The sequence below is a fragment of the Triturus cristatus genome, chromosome 6, assembly GCF_964204655.1.
Source record: "Triturus cristatus chromosome 6, aTriCri1.1, whole genome shotgun sequence".
NCBI lineage: Eukaryota > Metazoa > Chordata > Amphibia > Caudata > Salamandridae > Triturus > Triturus cristatus.
The window spans coordinates 1,216,125,205-1,216,144,174 of NC_140589.1; the positions used below are offsets into that span (position 1 = coordinate 1,216,125,205).

Below are 18,970 nucleotides of genomic sequence, written 5' to 3' on the forward strand. Positions count from 1 at the left end.
AATTTACACAACCAGAACATCTTCGAGGTGGAACTAAGTGGACAATGTTGTAAATTTGGTCTAGATGTGGGAATATAGTTGTTCCAAAAGAAGTGTCTGGGATTGCCCACTATAAATCCTTTGAACACCTTAAACATCTTAACTTTTTGGCTCTTCACTATAATTAGCTAATAATTTCCTGCATAAAGTGGAAGAGGAGTAATTTTGAGGTAACTGTGTGGGGTTGTAATTATAAACAAATCCTGTGCACACGTAACAATTCGGTAATATGATCACAGAAAGAACAACAAAGTTCAACAAAATATGAAGAAGGTGTTGTTTTAATTCAAAGATGAGTTCATCAAGACAAAGGGCGCCAGCCGACACGTGTTTCGTCAACAGTAGAAAAACTGTGACTCTTCAGGGCAAGATGAAAAGTGTCATCTGGATAATCAACGGTACAGATACTCCCGCACTTCGGCAGCCAGATATTCCTGCTCACAACGCCGTCACCAGGCCCTTTGTTTCCTGGTCGCACTGACCTCCGGGATACCGCTCTTTTCTTGAACTCAATATCTGTACCGTTGATTATCCAAATGACACTTTTCATCTTGCCCTGAAGAGTCACAGTTTTTCTACTGTTGACGAAACACGTGTCGGCTGGCGCCCTTTGTCTTGATGAACTCATCTTTGAATTAAAACAACACCTTCTTCATATTTTGTTGAACTTTGTTGTTCTTTCTGTGATCATATTACCTAATTGTTACGTGTGCACAGGATTTGTTTATAATTGTTCTGGCATGGGCTCTCGCCCACACCTTATACAGGGGTTCTGGGTCTTCCCCTGACCTGTTTGCACCGTTAAGCATTTGTTCTTTGTTCTTCTCAATTCTTACCTGTCCGTTTACCTGCCTGAGCGCCATCCATCCTGTTTTTCAAAACCCTCCCCAGCAAAAATATGTGGGGTTGTAGTTTGTATGGGGTTGAGTTGGGAGACACTCGATCGGTAACTGGCATGGAGAAAACCACTAAGGCCGAGAGGGGGTTGCCCATGAGGCAAGGCCTGTTCTGAAATGGTGCCTTCAAGTTAAATGTAATGCCTTAGGCATCACAAATCCTGGATACCTGGGCCTGACATTTTTCAACAGGAAATCAGTTTTGTGGTAAATATCCTTAACATTAGAGATTTATGTTCTTAATTGCATTTACAAAGCTACTGAAAATTGAGACCAGATCTGCAGTTTTTAATTTTTATATATGTTGAGCGTTAAACATTCACGTCTGCTTAACGGATTCTGATTCAATGTGTTCCATTTATTTTATATGGCTGTGGTTCAGTGCCTAAAACAAATGACTTTCAGAAACGTGTGAAATATGTAAAATGAATACACACAATATACGTGGTTACTTCTCAATGGTCACAATAAAGTAGTTAATTAAGCCATAATGTACAAAGTCCATCTTGGGGATAGGCGCGGTCTTTTGTCTCCACAATGGGAATTAAATAACAAGGAAAAGCAAAAAGGCAGTTGCTATGAGCCAGCAAGTAATAATGTTTGCCTTGTAACGTTTGATTATTAATGGGATTTGCGTTGAAAGCATCTCAGTGTAAAAAGAAATCCTTCTTCTCTCGCAGTCTCCCAGAACATGCCCCAAACGTTTGAAACAAATTGATGAGACAAATAGCAACAAATTAGCGCCTTCTTATAAATCACCTGAGCACAAGCTCTCTCTACACACTGTGGCCCATCCCCGACCATCTTGAGTATCGCACATCTCTTTCATTGCAGTGCTGCACCACCTAGGAGGGACTGATTACGATTTTGACGGTCCTCCTGTTTGCCTGCCACCGCTGCGCCGACAGGAGGACTTCCTTTTCATGATTGGACTACTTGGCAGTTTTAGGAAGTACTGAGGGCCCGATTCCGATGTGGTTTTGAAGGCTGCTTAATGGTATTTGCTCTGTCCGAATGAGAGTTAGGCATAAGGAATATCCCAATCCGAACCAGACGGCATTTGGAATGACCAAGCCATACGGAGCAGAATCGTACGTCTCTACGTGCAGCGTTTCCGAATGACTAAGTACGATGCTGGATTCGGACAGGCTGTCTGACGTTAACCAGTAGTCGGAATCAGACTTTGGGGGCCTGTAGCCGGTTCCTCTGCACACAGAACCTTTCCAATCGGGCCCGTGGGGGTACCCATGGGGCCCCCCTTACCAGCCAAGCACGGTGTGGGAGGCACCAGGGGGTGCCCACCACAGGATGCCCGATTTTCCCCAGCCTATGCATTCGGCCGGTACCTAGGCTCCCATTGAAGTCAATGGGAGTTCAACCAAATCGAATCTGAAAGCACCCGGATGCATCATACTCGGTCGGACTCTCCCGATCTGAGTCGGTCAGAAAACCTTTCCCAAACTGATTTGGTCAGGAAAATGTCCAAACTGCATCAGAATCGGGACCTAAGTTGGAAAAGATACTCCCGGTGCCCAATGAAGGATATTGTACATGATAGCGGGAAGGAAATGTCACAGACCCTAATATTAAGCATGTCCTCCTAATAAAGGTGATGCTGGCAATGAGTGGTAATACATCCATCACAGCAGAAATACTGAAAAAAAGTCTGTCATTACAAAAGTTCACATTTTTCACAGTATGCATAAACTCATTTCCGAGAGATGCTGTCAAAATTTGCGGAAGTTGAGCAGAAGAAGAAGCGAAGCTTCAGGAAGTTCACCTACAGGGGAGTGGAACTGGACATGTCCTATGAGCAGATCGTGCAGTTGTACTGCGCTTGCCAGTGTCTGTAGTTGAAACGTGGCCTGTGCTGAAAGCAGCATTCCCTCCTGAAGCGTCTTCACAAAGCCAATAAAGAATCTCCTCCCATGGAGAAACCAAAGGTGGTGAAGAGTCACCTACGCAACATGATCATTCTGCCTGAGAAGATAGGAAGCATTGTGGGCGTGTACAAAGGGAAGACCTTCAATCAGGTGGAGATCAAGCCTGAGATGATTGCCCGTTACGTACAAGCCTGTCAAGCACGGCCGACCGGATATCGGTGCCACTCATTCTTCCCGGTTCATTCTTCTGAAGTAAACGCCATCTGTTTGTGAATAAAGTTTTCCTTTCCATTTACCTTTTTGATGGCTGAAAACTCCAAATGGTCAAATGTAATGCCTCCACACAAAGGCTAACATTGTGTAATTTCAGAGCCACGCTTATAATTAAGTCATTTGGCCCATCTGCATGCCTCAAAAGTCTTGCAAGCGAGCCTCTAACGTTCACCAAAGTTCACCACCATTCTTAACCAGCAAACAAATCTAGAAAGAGGCGCTGATTTAAAGGTTTTTTTGAATGAATTTAAGAAGTGGGAACATCCATCACCTAACAGCTGTATTCAACACCTGTAATCATTCTCTCGCACCTTCCTTCGAACACTTTCCGACATACAACTTCACATTCATAAGAAAATAAGCACAACAATTTGTTGGCCTTATAGTTTTAGCATTTTTCATCAGAAACAAGTATCCCTTTTCGGATGACAACCATGTTTGTGATATCCAGTCATTTTACATGGTGTACTCCTCTACAAATCCAACAAGGCAATGTGGCCCTTTTTCAAATCAATCTCTTAAGCCTAAAGGATCATTATATTTGCTCACTCCTTAAGCGATGAACTTGATCGCTTAGACTTGTCTGCTCTCAGGTCCCCATAAACCCGTCCCACAAAGCTCTTCTGCAAGTTGCCAACCCCACATGTTTACACAAGGACAGTATAGGAAACATAGACGGGCTCTACTGTAACATTAGATCTATGGTAAATTACTCTATAGAGATCTGGGATGTTATCTCTTCTCATCGCCCTACAATATGATTCTTTACCGAGACATGGCTATGTGACACTGCACTCCCTAGTATCTCACTACCAATACCACAACAGTATTCGCTAGTTAAACTAAATAGGGAAAAACGTCTGGGAGGAGGCATTGCCATTGCCTTCCACGATTGTGTACAAGTTGCAATAATTGACTCCTTACTTTCAGAATGGATTGAGATGTGCATCTTTAAATTCTCAATACCCACTACTAGAGTCTGGAGGGGGCATTGATTTATCGCCCACCTGGCTCCAAGAAAGATTTTAGCCAGGTATTATTAGCTGATTCTATTGCACCCCACATTTTAGCTTCTGATAAATTTCTCCTATTGGGTGACTTTAACTACCTTGGTGAGAATACTAACATCCAAGGAGTGTCCCAGTTCCTAGCTGAGATAGAGACCTTAGGGCTGAAACAAACAGTCACTGCCCCTACACATAGGGCAGGAAACACCTTAGACCCTATTTTGACAAATGTAGCTGATGTGACAAGTGAACCACCTCTCCCATTTACATGGTCAGATCATTATCTGATTAAGTTCTCCATTTTACGCAAAAACTATTTTGCAAAAACTAAGAAAGACTTCAGCAGCCCCTATCGTCCATGGAGGGCAGTCACTACTTCCTCCTTCTCAGAATGTTTTACAGAGGCTACTTCGTGATTCTTTTCGGACATGACTGCTGCTGTAGATGCCTATCATAAATCTCGAACAGATACTCTTAATCAAATAGCGCCTTTTAAGAAACCCCCTTTTTCTCCTTCTTCTCAGAGAAACCTGGCACCATGGTATTTTAATTACTTGAGACAGGACAAAACGAAATGTAAACGCCTGAATGGCGTTGGTGGGTCACTAAATCTTTCACTGATCAAGAGCTTACTGGGTTATGCTCCGCAATTATAATAACAAGATCAGAGCTGCTCGGAAAATTCATATTATCTCTACAATCACCCAATAGGACAACTCTGCTAAGGAGCTCTACTAAACCCCAACAGCTTTTTGAAACCTGTGCCTGAATTACTACTGCCCCGTCATCCCAGAAACTCTGAGATTCCCTAGCTAACCTTTTTGAATATATAATAAATGCCAGAAATAAGAGCTTATGTGTAAGCCCAGAACACCGAGATACGGCACTGGATCTTAGTCAACCTCACCCTGTTGCCTTTGCAACTCTGGAGGCTTTTAAACCCAGTTCAGTGAAACAGGTGCAGCAGATGCTAGCTCTGGTAAAATCAGGCTCCCCGCTAGACCTCTGCCCACCTAAGATAATGTCCAGTCTAGCTGGCTATCTGGCTCCTTTGGTAAAATCATTGTTTGATTTTTCATTAACGTCTGCCAAACTGCCATCAGATTGGAAGTATGCAGTGGTATCTCCACTTCTCAAAAAGCCCTCTGCCAATATCGAAGATCTCACTAACTATAGACCCATCTCACTACTACCTATGCTCACTAAAATTCTAGACAGCCACATTAACAAATAGCTCATATCCTACTTAGAAGAACATCAGATCTTAGACCCTTCACAATTGAGTTCTAGAGCACAACACAGTACCAAGACTGTATTGTGGCAGTCACTGAAAACATCCGACTCTCTCTTGATGTAGGAACCCCAATCATGTTGGTACTATTGGACCTGTCTGATGCGTTTGGCAAGGTTTCCCATTCCATTCTCATCCACAGACTACATGAAGTAGGTATCCATGGTACGGCACTACTCTGTCTCAGAGACTTCCTCGACAACCGTATCCACCAGGTTTGTTTGGGTCCATTTAAATCCAGAAAAATACTTTCTAATAAGGGAGTTCCCCACGGCTCGTGCTTGAGCCCAATTTTATTTAACATCTATGTTGCACTTCTGGCAGACATTGTGAGATTCTGCGGTGTGAAGATTGTGTCATACGCAGATGACACTCAACTCCTTATCTCGTTCAGTCCTGACCCAGATATGATGGAAAAAGCAATTTGGCACTGCATGAGGGAGATCTCTGACTGGATGGTCAATAGCTGTCTCCAACTAAATAGGGAGAGATCTGAGATTGTGTTGTTTGGCAAAGTGCAAGAGCTTTGATCAGCTGACTGCTGGCCCTTGGCTCTTTGACCAGTCCCCACTCCTAAGCAAGTGGTGTGAAACTTAGGAGTGAAACAACTTGATCAGACACTATTTCAGAGAGACCAAGTTAATGCCACATGTAACACCCCCTTTGCCACAATGAGGCTGTCAAAAAAGCATTTCCCTGGATACCTTCCACCTCTATGAAAAACCTGGTCCAAGTGCTTATAATTAGTTGCCTTGAATATGAAAATGCATTGTTGGTTGCAGCAAATAACACCTTGCTGGCTAGACTACAGGCCGTTGCAGCAAATGATACCTTGCTGGCTAAACTACAGGTCATTCAGAACACTGCTGCCTGGTTGATCTGTAACTTACCCTCACAGTCATCTCCGGCTCCCATACAAATTCTTTTTTTTACATTGGCTGCCCATAAAAATGGCAATTTGCAAGCGCTGTTGCATGACATATCAAGGTACTGTTATCAGTCTCAGCCCGTGTACCTCAGCCAATCCAGACAAAATAATTTCCTTACATGACAAAATATTCATATTCAAATGGGAAAAATGACCAACTTTGAAAAAGGAGTTGAAAAGGAATCCAAAATCCATTCCACACACCCTTTGACACTACATTAACAACCTGGATTTTTGTGGTTGATGGAGCCAGCTCCCAAACAAAAGTCCTGGTTCAGACCAGACATTTTTGATACCCCTCTGGAGTTCTAGGCGAACAGCAAGATCTATGTGACATAGTTCTCCTGAAAGGCCTGTCAATACTTCTGGAAAGTGAAGCATGGCTAGTCATCATTTCCAACAGAGTAGTATATTTAGGAACCACTAGTATTCACATAACCATCACGTAGGTCATTAAACCTGCCCATTCCCATCACCTGCATATTGAGGTATGGTTTCCAACTGAAACAAATTACATCAAACTATGAGACCGACTGTACCCACAAACTAACATTCTCAACCACAATTCTCTACACCTAATACAAGGTGCCAAACTGCTCACAAAGTTATATAATGTTCTAAATTCTTATATTGAGCTTTACTGCTGCAAGTGGAAATAAATGATGGTAAGCAGACTTTTCATTGCCATCCATGTGCCACCTCCAAACTGGTGGACAAAACACAATCACCAACCTCAAATCCAATGTTCACAAGATTACAAAAACTTGAAAACCCTTGCATGTATGGACCTATACCAGCGGAGCTTGAAAATCATATTTATCAAAGTTGTACAAGTCTGTCCAGGAAGGGTTAAGGTAGAGAACGTATTAGACCATGGCTGGTGAAATGCTGAAAGGAACTCCCAAATATCCCTCTCCTGATCCAGCATGCCCCAACTGATGAGAAAGAATAGTGGACAATTCACACTCTTCACCGCACATGTTCTAATAAAGCAGCAAACCACAACTCACATCCACACGGCTACAAGTAAGAAATATAATACAAAAAGTGAGAGGGTATTTCATATCCTTGCAAAAGTAATGTATTGTATTGTAATTGCAATTTCTGCAGTTCCCTTGCCTCTTTCTGTACCTCTCTTGCCTCATTCTGCAACTCACTTGCCTCTTTCTGCACCTCACTCATTTCCTTCTGCACCTCTCTTGCTTCTTTCTGCACTTCTCGAGCCCCTTTGTGTACCTCTCTTGCCTCTTTCTGCACCTCAAGTGCCTATTTCTGCACTTCTCTTCCCTCTTTTGACACTTATCTTGCCTCTTTCTATACCTCTCTTGACTCTTTCTGCACCTCACTTGCCACTTTATGCTCTTCTCTTGCCTCTTTCTGAACCTCACTCTCTTCTTTATGCATCTCTCTTGCCTCTTTCTGCACCTCACTTGCATCTTTCTGCATCTCTCTTGCCTCTTTCTGCACCCTTCTTGTCTCTTTCTGTACCCCTCTTACTTCTTTGTGCACCTCTCCCACCTCTTTATGCATCTCTCTTGCCTCTTTCTGCACCTCACTTGCATCTTTCTGCATCTCTCTTGCCTCTTTCTGCACCCTTCTTGTCTCTTTCTGTACCCCTCTTGCCTCTTTGTGCACCTCTCCTACCTCTTTCTGTACCCCTCTTCCCTCTTTCTGCAGCTCTCTTGCCTCAGTCTGCCCACCCGTTCCCTCTTTCTGCACCCTCTTTGCCTGTTTCTGTAACTCTCTTGCCTCTTTCTGCAGTTCTCTTGCCACTTTCTGCATCTCACTTGCCTCTTTCTGAACTTCTATTGCCTCTTTCTGCACCCCTGTTGTCTCTTTCTGCAATCCTGTTGTCTCTTTCCGCACCCCTGTTGTCTCTTTCTGCACTTGTCTTCCCTCTTTCTGCACCTCACTTGCTTCTTTCTACACTTCGTTAGCTTATTTCTGTACGTCTCTTGCTTCTTTCTGCACCCTTCTTCCCTTTTTTGCACCCTCTTGCCTCTTTCTGCTATTCTCTTGCCATTTTCTGCACCTCTCTTGCCTCTTACTGTACCTCACTTGCCCTTTTCTGCTCTTCTCTTGCTTCTTTCCACACCTCTGTTGCTTCTTTCAGCAATTCTTTTGCCTCTTTCTGTACTTCTCTTGCTTATTTCTGCACCTCTCTTGCGTCTTTCTGCACCTCTGTTGCTTCTTTCTGCACCTCACTTGCTTCTTTCTGCACCCTTCCTGTTGCACTCCTTTTTTCTCTTTCTGCACCTCTCTTGCATCTTTCTGCACTCCTGTTCCCTCTTTCTGCACCTTTCCTGCCTCTTTCTGTACCTTTCTTGCCTCTTTCTGTACCTCTATTGCTTCTTTCTGCACTTCTCTTCCTTCTTTCTGCACCCCTTCTGCCTCTTTCTGTACTTGTCTTGCCTCTTTGTGCATCTCTCCTACTTATTTCTGCACCCCTGCTTTGCCTCTTTTTGCCCCTCTGTTGGTTCTTTGGCCACTGCTCTTGCTTCTTTCTGCACCTTACTTGCCTCTTTCTGCTCTTCTTTTCCTTCTTTCTGTACCTCTCCTGCCTCTTTCTATACCTTTCTTGTCTCTATGTGTACCTCTCCTACTTCATTCTGTACCCCTCTTGTCTCTTTCCACACCTCTGCTGGTTCTTTATGCACTGCTCTTGCTTCTTTCTGCACCTCTGACTTAGAGGTAGTTTTAATCCCCCTGCCCTATTATGTACTAGGGCCTTAGAGGGGAGGTCATGACAATCACAGGGGTAACCCAATCCATAGTGTACCCTAGTGTATGTAGGTGTTTTCACTGTATTCTAAGTGTCTTTTAGCATAGCACTGGCTCCGGGCCTGGTTAGTCAGAGTCAGTTAGCACCAGTACCAGTCAGCAAAAAGTTGGGGGCACAGGATGACTTTGCAACAAGTCCTCTTTGTGCACCTCTGTTGGTTCTTGCTGCATATCTCTTGCCTCTTACTGCACCTTTCTTCATCTTTCTGCATATGTCCTACCTATGTAGGCATAGTTAGAAAGTAGCATTTAGAAACCTTTAGAAATTCACTAAAAAACCATAGGTTTCAAGGATGTTATAGTTATTAATTAGCATTTTAAAAAACTTAGAAATTCACTGAAAAAAAATAGGTTTCAGGGACGATATAGTTAGACATTAGCATTTAAAAAACATTTGAAATTCACTAAAAAACCATGGGTTAATGATTGGTTGTCTGAGTATCTGTATGGGTGCCTGAGTGTCTGTGTGGGTGGGGGGCTGTGACTCCCTGCATGGTTGTGTGAGTGGGTGATTCACTGGGTGTATGGGTTTGAGAGCATGTGTTAGGGACTGTATGGGTGAGTGAGTGTACATATAGCTGTGTTGGTGAGTGAATGGATGTCTTAGTAGTATATGTGTAAGTAACTACATATGTGAAATGCAGTATATGTGAGCGTTGGGAGTATATAAGTGAGTATAAGTGACAGTGAGTGATTGTGACAGTGGCTGCATGGATAAGTGTGCTTATGTCAGTAAGTGTGTGCGTAACTCTTTGGGTGAGTGGCAGTGTGTGAGTGTCTATATGGGTGTATGAGTGGATATATCAGTGGCTGTATTGATGAATGACTGCGTATATGAGTGACAGTATGGGTTAGTGAGTGGATGTGTATGTAGACGTATGACTCACTGAGCAGGTATGTATTAACTGCTATTGGTCTGTCTATGGTTTCAATATTGGTAGTCTGTATTTTAGAGTGGGTGTATCAAAGGTTTTATTAGGGTGTGAGGAGGTGCATCAGATGATCATGTGGATGATGTCATGAGTGATGTCATGAGTGATGTCATTTTGAGATGTAATCAGTGATGTCATCAGTGATGTCACTGACCATGTCATGAGTGATGTAATATGTGACGTCATCAGCAGTGCATTGCGGGGGTGCGAGTTATAGTTAGCTCTACTACTGCCCGAATTTCTCTGGTTTTATACGAGTAAAATGTCCAACTAACTATAACGTCCCTGAAACCTGTGTTTTTTTCCAGTGAATCTCTAAGGTTTTTAAATGCTAATCCCTAACAATAACGTCTCTGAAACCTGCGTTTTTTTCAGTGAATTTCTAAGGTTTTTTAAATGCCAATCCCTAACTAGAACGTCCCTGAAACCTCTGTTTCTATCAGTGAATGTCAAAGGTTTTTTAAATGCTAATTACTAACTATAACGTCCCTAAAACCTATGGTTTTTCCAGTGAATTTCTAAGGTTTTTTAAATGCCAATTTCTAACAATAATGTAGTAGTCGCATTAGCAGAGTGGTGCAGAAAGGGGGCTGGGCCTTCAGCTAGCGCTCAGGAATTCCGCTGCATTGGACTTACAGGAAGTACCAGGAGGGCTTCTTGGCCCCCATAGTCCCTCAGGAGCAAAGTGGACTTCATTCCCCAACCCGTAGTGTGCCAGGAGGTGCTTTTGCAGAGCAGTGGAAAAAGGGGGGTGTGGCATCAGAAGACATCTTACCAATACCACTGTGTGGGACTTACTGGAGGAAACAGGAGGGGTAGATGGCCCCCAAGGATATCTTTGGGGGCCAACTACCCCTCCTATTACCTCCAGTAAGTCCCACAAAGCAGCATTGGTAAGTTCTCAAAGCAGGCCACCAGTCTGCAAACATGCTCCCCGGCTTCACTCTTGGATGGGGAGTGAAGTTGCCTTCGCTGCTGGGGGTCCTTAGGGGCCAACTAGCCTACCTGATACCTCCAGTAAGCCCCATATAGTGAGATTGCTGAGAGGTGGACACAGGCCACTCCCCCTTTTGGCACCACTCTGTAAACGTGCCTCCTGTCACGCTCTTGGTTGGGGGATGAAGTCCCCTTGCCTCCTGAGGGTCCATGGGGCCAACTAGCCCTCCTGTTACCTCCAGTAAGCCCCACACAGCTGGATTGGTGAGAGTGGTCCAAGGCCACGCCCCCTTTTTACACCACTCTGCAAACGCACCGCCTGGTGTTGAAAGGTTAAGGCCATTCCTGTGTTTTAGGTAATACATGTTTAGGATCCTGGGAATATACACAGAGCAATAATAATGAATGAAGAACTGCTGGATACCACTTGGATCCTTCTTGCTTGAAGTATCATTGATTTTTGTAATAGCTTCTTCTGTTCACTTTCATTAGACGAAATGATGAGATCCCAAATATATTGGCCGTGCTCATCATACGTATTTAACTACTTTTTTTGTTGTTCTGATTTCACAAGTATCCATCTCCTGTAAAGATGTTGAGCCTAAGGTCAGAATGTTAATCTTTACAAAAGATTCACTCTCTAGTAACTGTAAAACATGCTTAATGTCAAGTCCTTTGAGGCTGCTATGATCTTGTTACCTGACCTCCTTCTTGGATTTTGTCATCTGGTGAGCACAAATAGAGGTTTTGTGGAGAAAGCTGATTTTAGCAGCATGACATATGTCTTAGATACTATGGCCCTCATTACGATGTCAGGCAGAATCACTTCCGCCCGACACCACATCGATCATGGGAGCGACCGACACCCAGTCGGCAGTCCAGACTACCACATTAGGATGCGACCGAACACTGTTCGGTCACATTCCTACATTTTACAATGGGAGCATGCATTCCGGCCGTAAACTGGCCGTAATGTTTACTCCCATTGTAAAATGGGAGGCGCGGTTATTACTGCACTCTGTGGCAGGCACCGCAAGGTACCTGCCAAAAGGTGCAAGGATCAACAGGAGGGCACCACAGGTGCCCCCTAGGCCTCCAACTACAACCGAAGGCCATGCACCCAAGTGGGCCCTGCTGGGGGCCCCCAAAGACGCTTTCCGGCATGGAAACCATGTCAGAAACCGCCATCGTAATCTCAAGAGTGGAAAGGCCCACCCTTGAGATTACTTGACACATTGCGATTGGCAGCGGGCTCTACGAGCCCATTGGAAGCCAGCCAGAATGACCGGTCGGTTTCCTTACCGACTACCTCTATTGTAATGAGGTGGTTGAAAAGGAATCCGATTGGCACATTACGACGCAGTTCGAAAGGCTCCAACCGACAGTCGGATCCCTACGAATCGCATTGTAACCGGCCCCTATATTTAATACTAAAGCCATCTGCAAGTATTGCGGATCCTGTACACTTCTTTATCACCAAATTTATTAAGATTTCACCTACTTTAAAAAATAATTTGTGTTTATTGGATACTCTTTTTAGGTCTCGTGAGCCAAAGGCTCGAAGAGACATTTTATATCTGGGCTTTTCAAAGTGCTGCCGTGGCCTAAAGCTACAGTGCACGTGAACGTGCAATGCGCGCAGCGCCATGTGTCTTTCCTCCGTAGCGATCGTAATCACGATCACTTTCACTTTCGCGGGCTCTTCTGTTGCTCGCATTCCCCCCTCCCTTCTCGCCCAGCCCTTCTTGGTTCCCTTTCAGATGAGACCAGACAGCTGCTAAAGACCTGGAAGCCTCTCCCTAGAAAAGAAAACACACTGCGCACCCATCTACCAGATCCCACCATTGGCTCTGGTTCCAGGCACATAGGGGTCTACCAGTGCTTTAAAGACAAGCACAAAGAAGAAGGACGTCACATGTTATCGCACAACTCTTTGCTTGCCCACACAAATAAAAAAACAAATCCCTCAGAAGTGTTGCATAACATCACAACAGAGCACTTTGTTACTTGCTTAATTACTGTGCACGGGCGCCACGCTCTCTTTTAGCATGGCACCCGCTTCTAATATATTCACAACACGGGTGCCCATTTTTATGTTTCAAAAATAAACAATACCTTTAAGTCTGGTTAAATACTTGGAACAACTATAACTGTTAGTGCGGTGCTCTTGAAACATACTTTAATCGCGGGGGCCGTTTGTAGAGCGCATTGTTTAGGTTTATGAATTGTGTGGTTTGGGATGTACCATCATGTAAGTAAAGGGGGTAGGGGGTTGTTTATATAAGTAAGCGTGAATGCTTCAACATGCGCTATAATTGCTACAAAGCTCGTTTTTTAAAAAAAGCATTCAGTGGCGCTAGTACATTTGCAAACTTGCAGAAGTGCGCATCATTTTTTCCCGTTAATGGCAGGCTACAACACCCTGTAGTTCCACCTGCGATTTGGTTTCATCTTGTCGAGCGTTGTGCTTCCCTTGGGTGTCGCTGCGCGTTATCAGTGGTTGCCTGTACTCCGGGTTCATAAAGGAGGTAAACTGGTCTTTTATGCACTAGGGAAAGTAAAACAAGTTATGTTTATTATTAGCAATGTTTATACCCGCACGGAGAAGGGTAATAAGGGACTTCAAACAGTATGAGCTCTGGACATTTTGTTTTCTTCTTTTTTTGTAGCAAGGGGACAGGCTTAACATATATTCTCAGCTGGGGATCGGAGTGGACACCCATGCTGATCAGGTTTCGGACGTAACAATACGGACCTTAGCAGGGGCTTTGTCAGTGGGAAGGTTGATCCTCACCTTCCCCCCCTAAACAGTCCTGCAGTTTCTGCTCATCCTGTACTCCACTATGCTCATTCAGTTCATTCTACCGGCTAGCTTGTTACCGACATTCCTTTCTGTGACGCAGCTGCTGCTGCTGCAACGGATCTCTGTAGTCCCTTTACAAGCATGGCTGCTAAGCTGTGCATGGCAGAGCCTGCTTCTTTCCATTCCCCACTCCTGCATCCCTCTCCTTTCACAGGCTCTGGTTTTCAAACACACTTGTCTACTTCAGATTACATGGTTGGGGCTTTGATAACAAAAGGTTAAGAAACAACCTTAAGGCACCACCTATTACCGATAGTAATGTGATACAAAAGACCAACACATCGCCATTTCTATGTTTTTGGGAAGTGCTCTAGACATTTCTATGCTGCCTGCAGTGCTAAAAATCCTTCTCCTGTTCCTGGTCATCGATGTGGAACATTAAAGCAATTGTAGGCAGGTGTTTTATGGTGCTGCCTTAAGTGGGTGCTAGGATTAAACTCGGGCTTTACACATGCTGTTGCTAAGGCAGAGGGAGCACTAAAAGTAAGCCTGGGGCTCTGAAAATACCAACAATTCCAGGCAATGTTTATAACATAAGCACACCAATGACTCACCTAAAGATTGTTTTGTAGTTTACATTTATAAATCACATAGGAGGCACACACATCAATCTGCTGTACCTGTCGCTACATTACTGAAAGGCAGTGTACCTTTTTTAATGAGGATAGAAACCCTTATCCCAGTTGCATAGAGGTTGCTTCTAAACTAGCATGGGGTGGGATGCGGTAGGAAAGAAATAACCTAGCTGTCAGTATACAAAAAATATGGATCATGCTTTTTACACCTTGCCCACTAAGAAGCTACATAGATGTTTTCTAATGCTATAGAAAAAGTGTCTTGCGTGTGACGTATATAACAAGCCTTTGCAATACAATAGGTCTCACATTTGCGAAAATGTGAACTATTAGCATTGTAAATGACAATACCTTTTATTTATGTGTTTTGCAAACCTGCAAGAGGTGCATAAACACACACTGTACGTATAGTCATCGCTTAGGAGAAGCTAGGCTGGCAGTAACTGCACCTCTTTTACTGCCAGCCGTGCTTCTCGTAAGCAAGGACTATAAGTTTAAAGTGCATGTTTACACACCACTTCCAGGTTTTCAAAACACAGAAATAAAATGCATTGTCATTTACAATGCCAATAACTCAAACTCCTGCAAATACGAGACCTATTGCATTGCAAATGCTTGTTTTGCTTACCTCTTTGCTGTTCAAGATGCTACTATTCTGGGCAACAATATTCTATTTTTATTTTCCGTTTTACTGTGTTGGCAATTAGTCCAACTTCAAGTTTTTGTTTGTTTGCTTGTTGAACAATAAAGCAGCTTTCCTGTTTTATAACTACATGTTATAAGCGCAAACAGATTTTACTGAATGTGTGATAGATTATGCTAAAAGAAATAGTTATTTGGACTTATGGTTCGTGCTGCACCTCGGTGTGACCTAACGGATCACTGATGAATTAATAATATTATTGTAGGAAAGTAATTACGCTTAAATTCATTTTTGTACCTTATAGCTGACAAACAAATTTGCGGAAGCAAAAGCAAATGGAGTTACAGCATTTTGATAAGGCGAAATAAAAATACATGCACTATTTGAAAAGAATTGGACTCACCCAGATAGTAAAACAATGCCAGCATCACTAGCCTCTGACGAATTATAAATGGAAAACAGATAATCAAATGTCTCCTTAAACCAATTCAATTGTTGATGAATAGGTGTGCCTAAAAAGAAGACAAAGTTTAATTGACAAGACATAAAATAATTGGAGACCATCCCAATCATTGAGTTTCAAACATATAAAATACAAACAGATGTGGCTTTTGTACAGAGAGTGCATGGAAAGACACAAACATTCATGCACACATTGATATAGATCAATATGACATGCAGAACAATATACCTCCACACACCCATGCCCCCACAAACCAAAACAGCTAACATAACCCAACAAAACTGGACCATTAAAAATAACATTTTAAACTCAGACCGCTAACTATAACTATAACCTATGCCCCAGCATGCATTGCTTATGCCCTCACATATTACATCACTCATGACATGCTCAATGACATCATTGATTACATTTCAAATGACCTAATTGACAACACTGATGATATCACTGATGACATGTTTCACTAATCTTCTATTCAATTTTACTCTACAAACCAGTACATCCTGTGAGATGCAAAAAAGTAGTAAATAGTGCAGACTCATGTAAAGCATGACTTACATAAACATGCACTTACAAAAAATAATTACAATGATGCTTATTCTCTTTAGACACACTAGCACTATTAGGCGGACAAGCCCCTACTATGCATATCCTTTGTCATGATCACAGCTTTTCACAGAGAATCCCTACCTCCGGACAATCTAGCTCCATTATGTGCCAAAGCTCCAAGCACCCCATTCGTCTTTATGTACAGCTCTTCATGGATAGGGAACTCCCGCTAGACATCCAAGCCACATTACGTGGCCAAGGCCCTACTACGCACAGCTTTCACCCTGTGCATAGCTCTTTACGTAGAGGCTGCTCCCTCTTGACACCCGAACCCCATGAGGTCTCCAAGCCCTACTACAAAAAGCTGTTGCCCTGTGAAAAACCTGTCACAGAGATCCCTCTACCTATAGGCTCTCAAATACTGTTGGATGGTGAGGTCCCTACTACACACAGTCTTTGTCCTGTGGACAACACTTCACGGACAGCCCACCACACACACAAGTCCTATTAAGGAGCGAAGCATGTTGCAATTGAATATACTCATTGGAAGTACAGAAGCTATAGCAAATTTGCTCTAGATATAGCTCATTAAGTACCTTTCAGTGGCTGAAGCATATAGCAAACTGTCACACTCATTGGAGGATGTCATCAGTGATGTCATCAATAATATAACTTGAGATGACATCAGTTATGTTATCAATGATGTCATTGATCATTTCACAAAATATGTAATATATGAGGTCATAAGCAGTGCATGGTGGGTCTCTGTAAACTATAACGGGTGAAAGGAGTGTTGTATACATATATTATCTACTGGCAGTCGCCAGTAGACAGTTATAGTTAGGACCTTGTTTCTATTAAAAAAAAAAAATTATTTTCCCAATAACTTTGGCGCTGGTTGACGAATCTTCGTAAAATTTTCAAAACGTTGGTCCTGCTTCGGTCAGTTCCTATCCTGAAAGTTTCGGGGTGATTCGCCAAGCGGGGGCCAAGACAAAAGGGGGGCCCCAAAACGTGTTATCTCCATGTTAATTCCCATAGGAAATTTTAGACACGACTACAGCCCGAACTGCTGAACGGAATTATACCAAATTTGGCAAGAAGGTAGCCCTTGGTTCAGAAAGAGACCTTATTTGTAAATGGTGTAAATCCGTTCAGTAGTTTCTGAGAAATTCAAAAAATAGAGATCGGAATATGATTTTACCCATAGGAAACTTAAGACATGGTTACAGCCAAAACTCCTGAATGGAATTACACCAAATTTGGCAAAAAGGTAGTGCTTGGTTCAGAAAGCGCCCTTTTTTTTTTAAATGGTGTAAATCTGTTCAGTAGTTTTCGAGATATTAAAGGAAAAAAACCTTTAAATATCTGGGCGGGACCTAACTACACAAGCACGAGCTTGGCTCTAATTGGTTGCCAACACTTCAATCCAGGAAGTGTTGGCAGCCATCTTGGTGGAAGGCTTTTTAGGGCTCGCCTAGCGATGTAGTGCATGTGCTGCACACTACACAAACACCACTGCACTGCCCTAAACCCTAAAACACTACCTCAGCATGACCCCCTACACATCATGAACATCACTGCACTGCCCTAAACTCTAAAACACTACCCTAGCATGACCCCCTACACTGCACGAACACCACTGCACTGCCCTAAACCCTAAAACATTACCCCCAGCATGACCCACTACACTGCCCGAACACCACTGCACTGCCCTAAACCCTCAAACACCACCCCCAGCACGACCCCCTACACTGCTCGAACACCACTGCACTGCCCTAAACCTTGAAACACCACCCCCAGCACGACCCCCTACACTGCCCGAACACCACTGCACTGCCCTGAACCCTGAAACACCACCCCCAGCACGACACCCTACACTGCCCGAACACCACTGCACTGCCCTAAACCCTGAAACACCATCCCCAGCACAACCCCCTACACTGCTCGAACACCACTACACTGCCCTAAACCCTGAAACACCACCCCCAGCAAGACCCCCTACACTGCCCGAACACCACTGCCCTAAACCCTGAAACACCACCCTCTGCAAGACCCCTACACTGCCCGAACACCACTGCCCCACCCTAAACCCTGAAACACCACCTCCTGCACGACCTCCTACACTGCCCAAACACCACTGCTCTACCCTATACCCAGAAAAAACCACCCCAGCACGACCCCCGACACAGCCCGAACACCACAGCTCTGCCCTAAACCCTGAAACACCACCATCAGCACGACCCCCTACTCTGCCCAAAGACCACTGCTTTGCCCTAAACCCTGAAACACCACTCCCAGCACGACCCCCTACACATCCCAAACACCACTGCTCTGCCCTAAACCCTGAAACACCAGCCCTAGCACGACCCCTACACTGCCCGAACACCACTGCACTGCCCTAAACTCTGAAACACCAGCCCCAGCACGACCCCCTACACTGCCCGAACACCACTGCACTGCCCTATACCCCAAAACACCACCCCCAGCACGACCCCCTACACTGCCCGAACACCACTGCACTGCCCTAAACCCTGAAACACCAGCCCCAGCATGACCCCCTACACTGCCCGAACACCACTGCACTGCCCTGAACCCCGAAACACCAGCCCCAGCACGACCCCCTACACTGCCCGAACACCACTGCACTGCCCTAAACCCTGAAACACCAGCCCCAGCACAACCCCCTACACTGCCCGAACACCACTGCACTGCCCTAAACCGTGAAACACCACCACAAGCACAACCCCCTACACTGCCCGAACACCACTGCACTGCCCTAAACCCTGAAACACCACCCCCAGCATGACCCCCTACACTGCTGAACACCACTGCACTGCCCTAAATCCTGCAACACCACCCCAGCATGACCCCCTACACTGCCCGAACACCACTGCACTGCCCTAAACCC

At 44.2% G+C, this 18,970-nt stretch overlaps 1 protein-coding gene and 1 pseudogene across 3 annotated transcripts in view; one reads left to right on the plus strand and one right to left on the minus strand.

The window, feature by feature from the left end:
* Nucleotides 1-18,970, minus strand: part of DDO (D-aspartate oxidase) — a 201,408-nt gene that overhangs the window by 16,205 nt on the left and 166,233 nt on the right. For all 3 annotated transcript variants that reach the window (XM_085612123.1, XM_085612125.1, XM_085612124.1), the window contains one exon: nucleotides 15,451-15,559. In XM_085612123.1, the coding sequence (XP_085468249.1) occupies nucleotides 15,451-15,559 (109 nt within the window). The remainder of the gene's footprint in view (nucleotides 1-15,450; nucleotides 15,560-18,970) is intronic.
* Nucleotides 2,657-3,074, plus strand: LOC146821190 (small ribosomal subunit protein uS19 pseudogene; annotated as a pseudogene).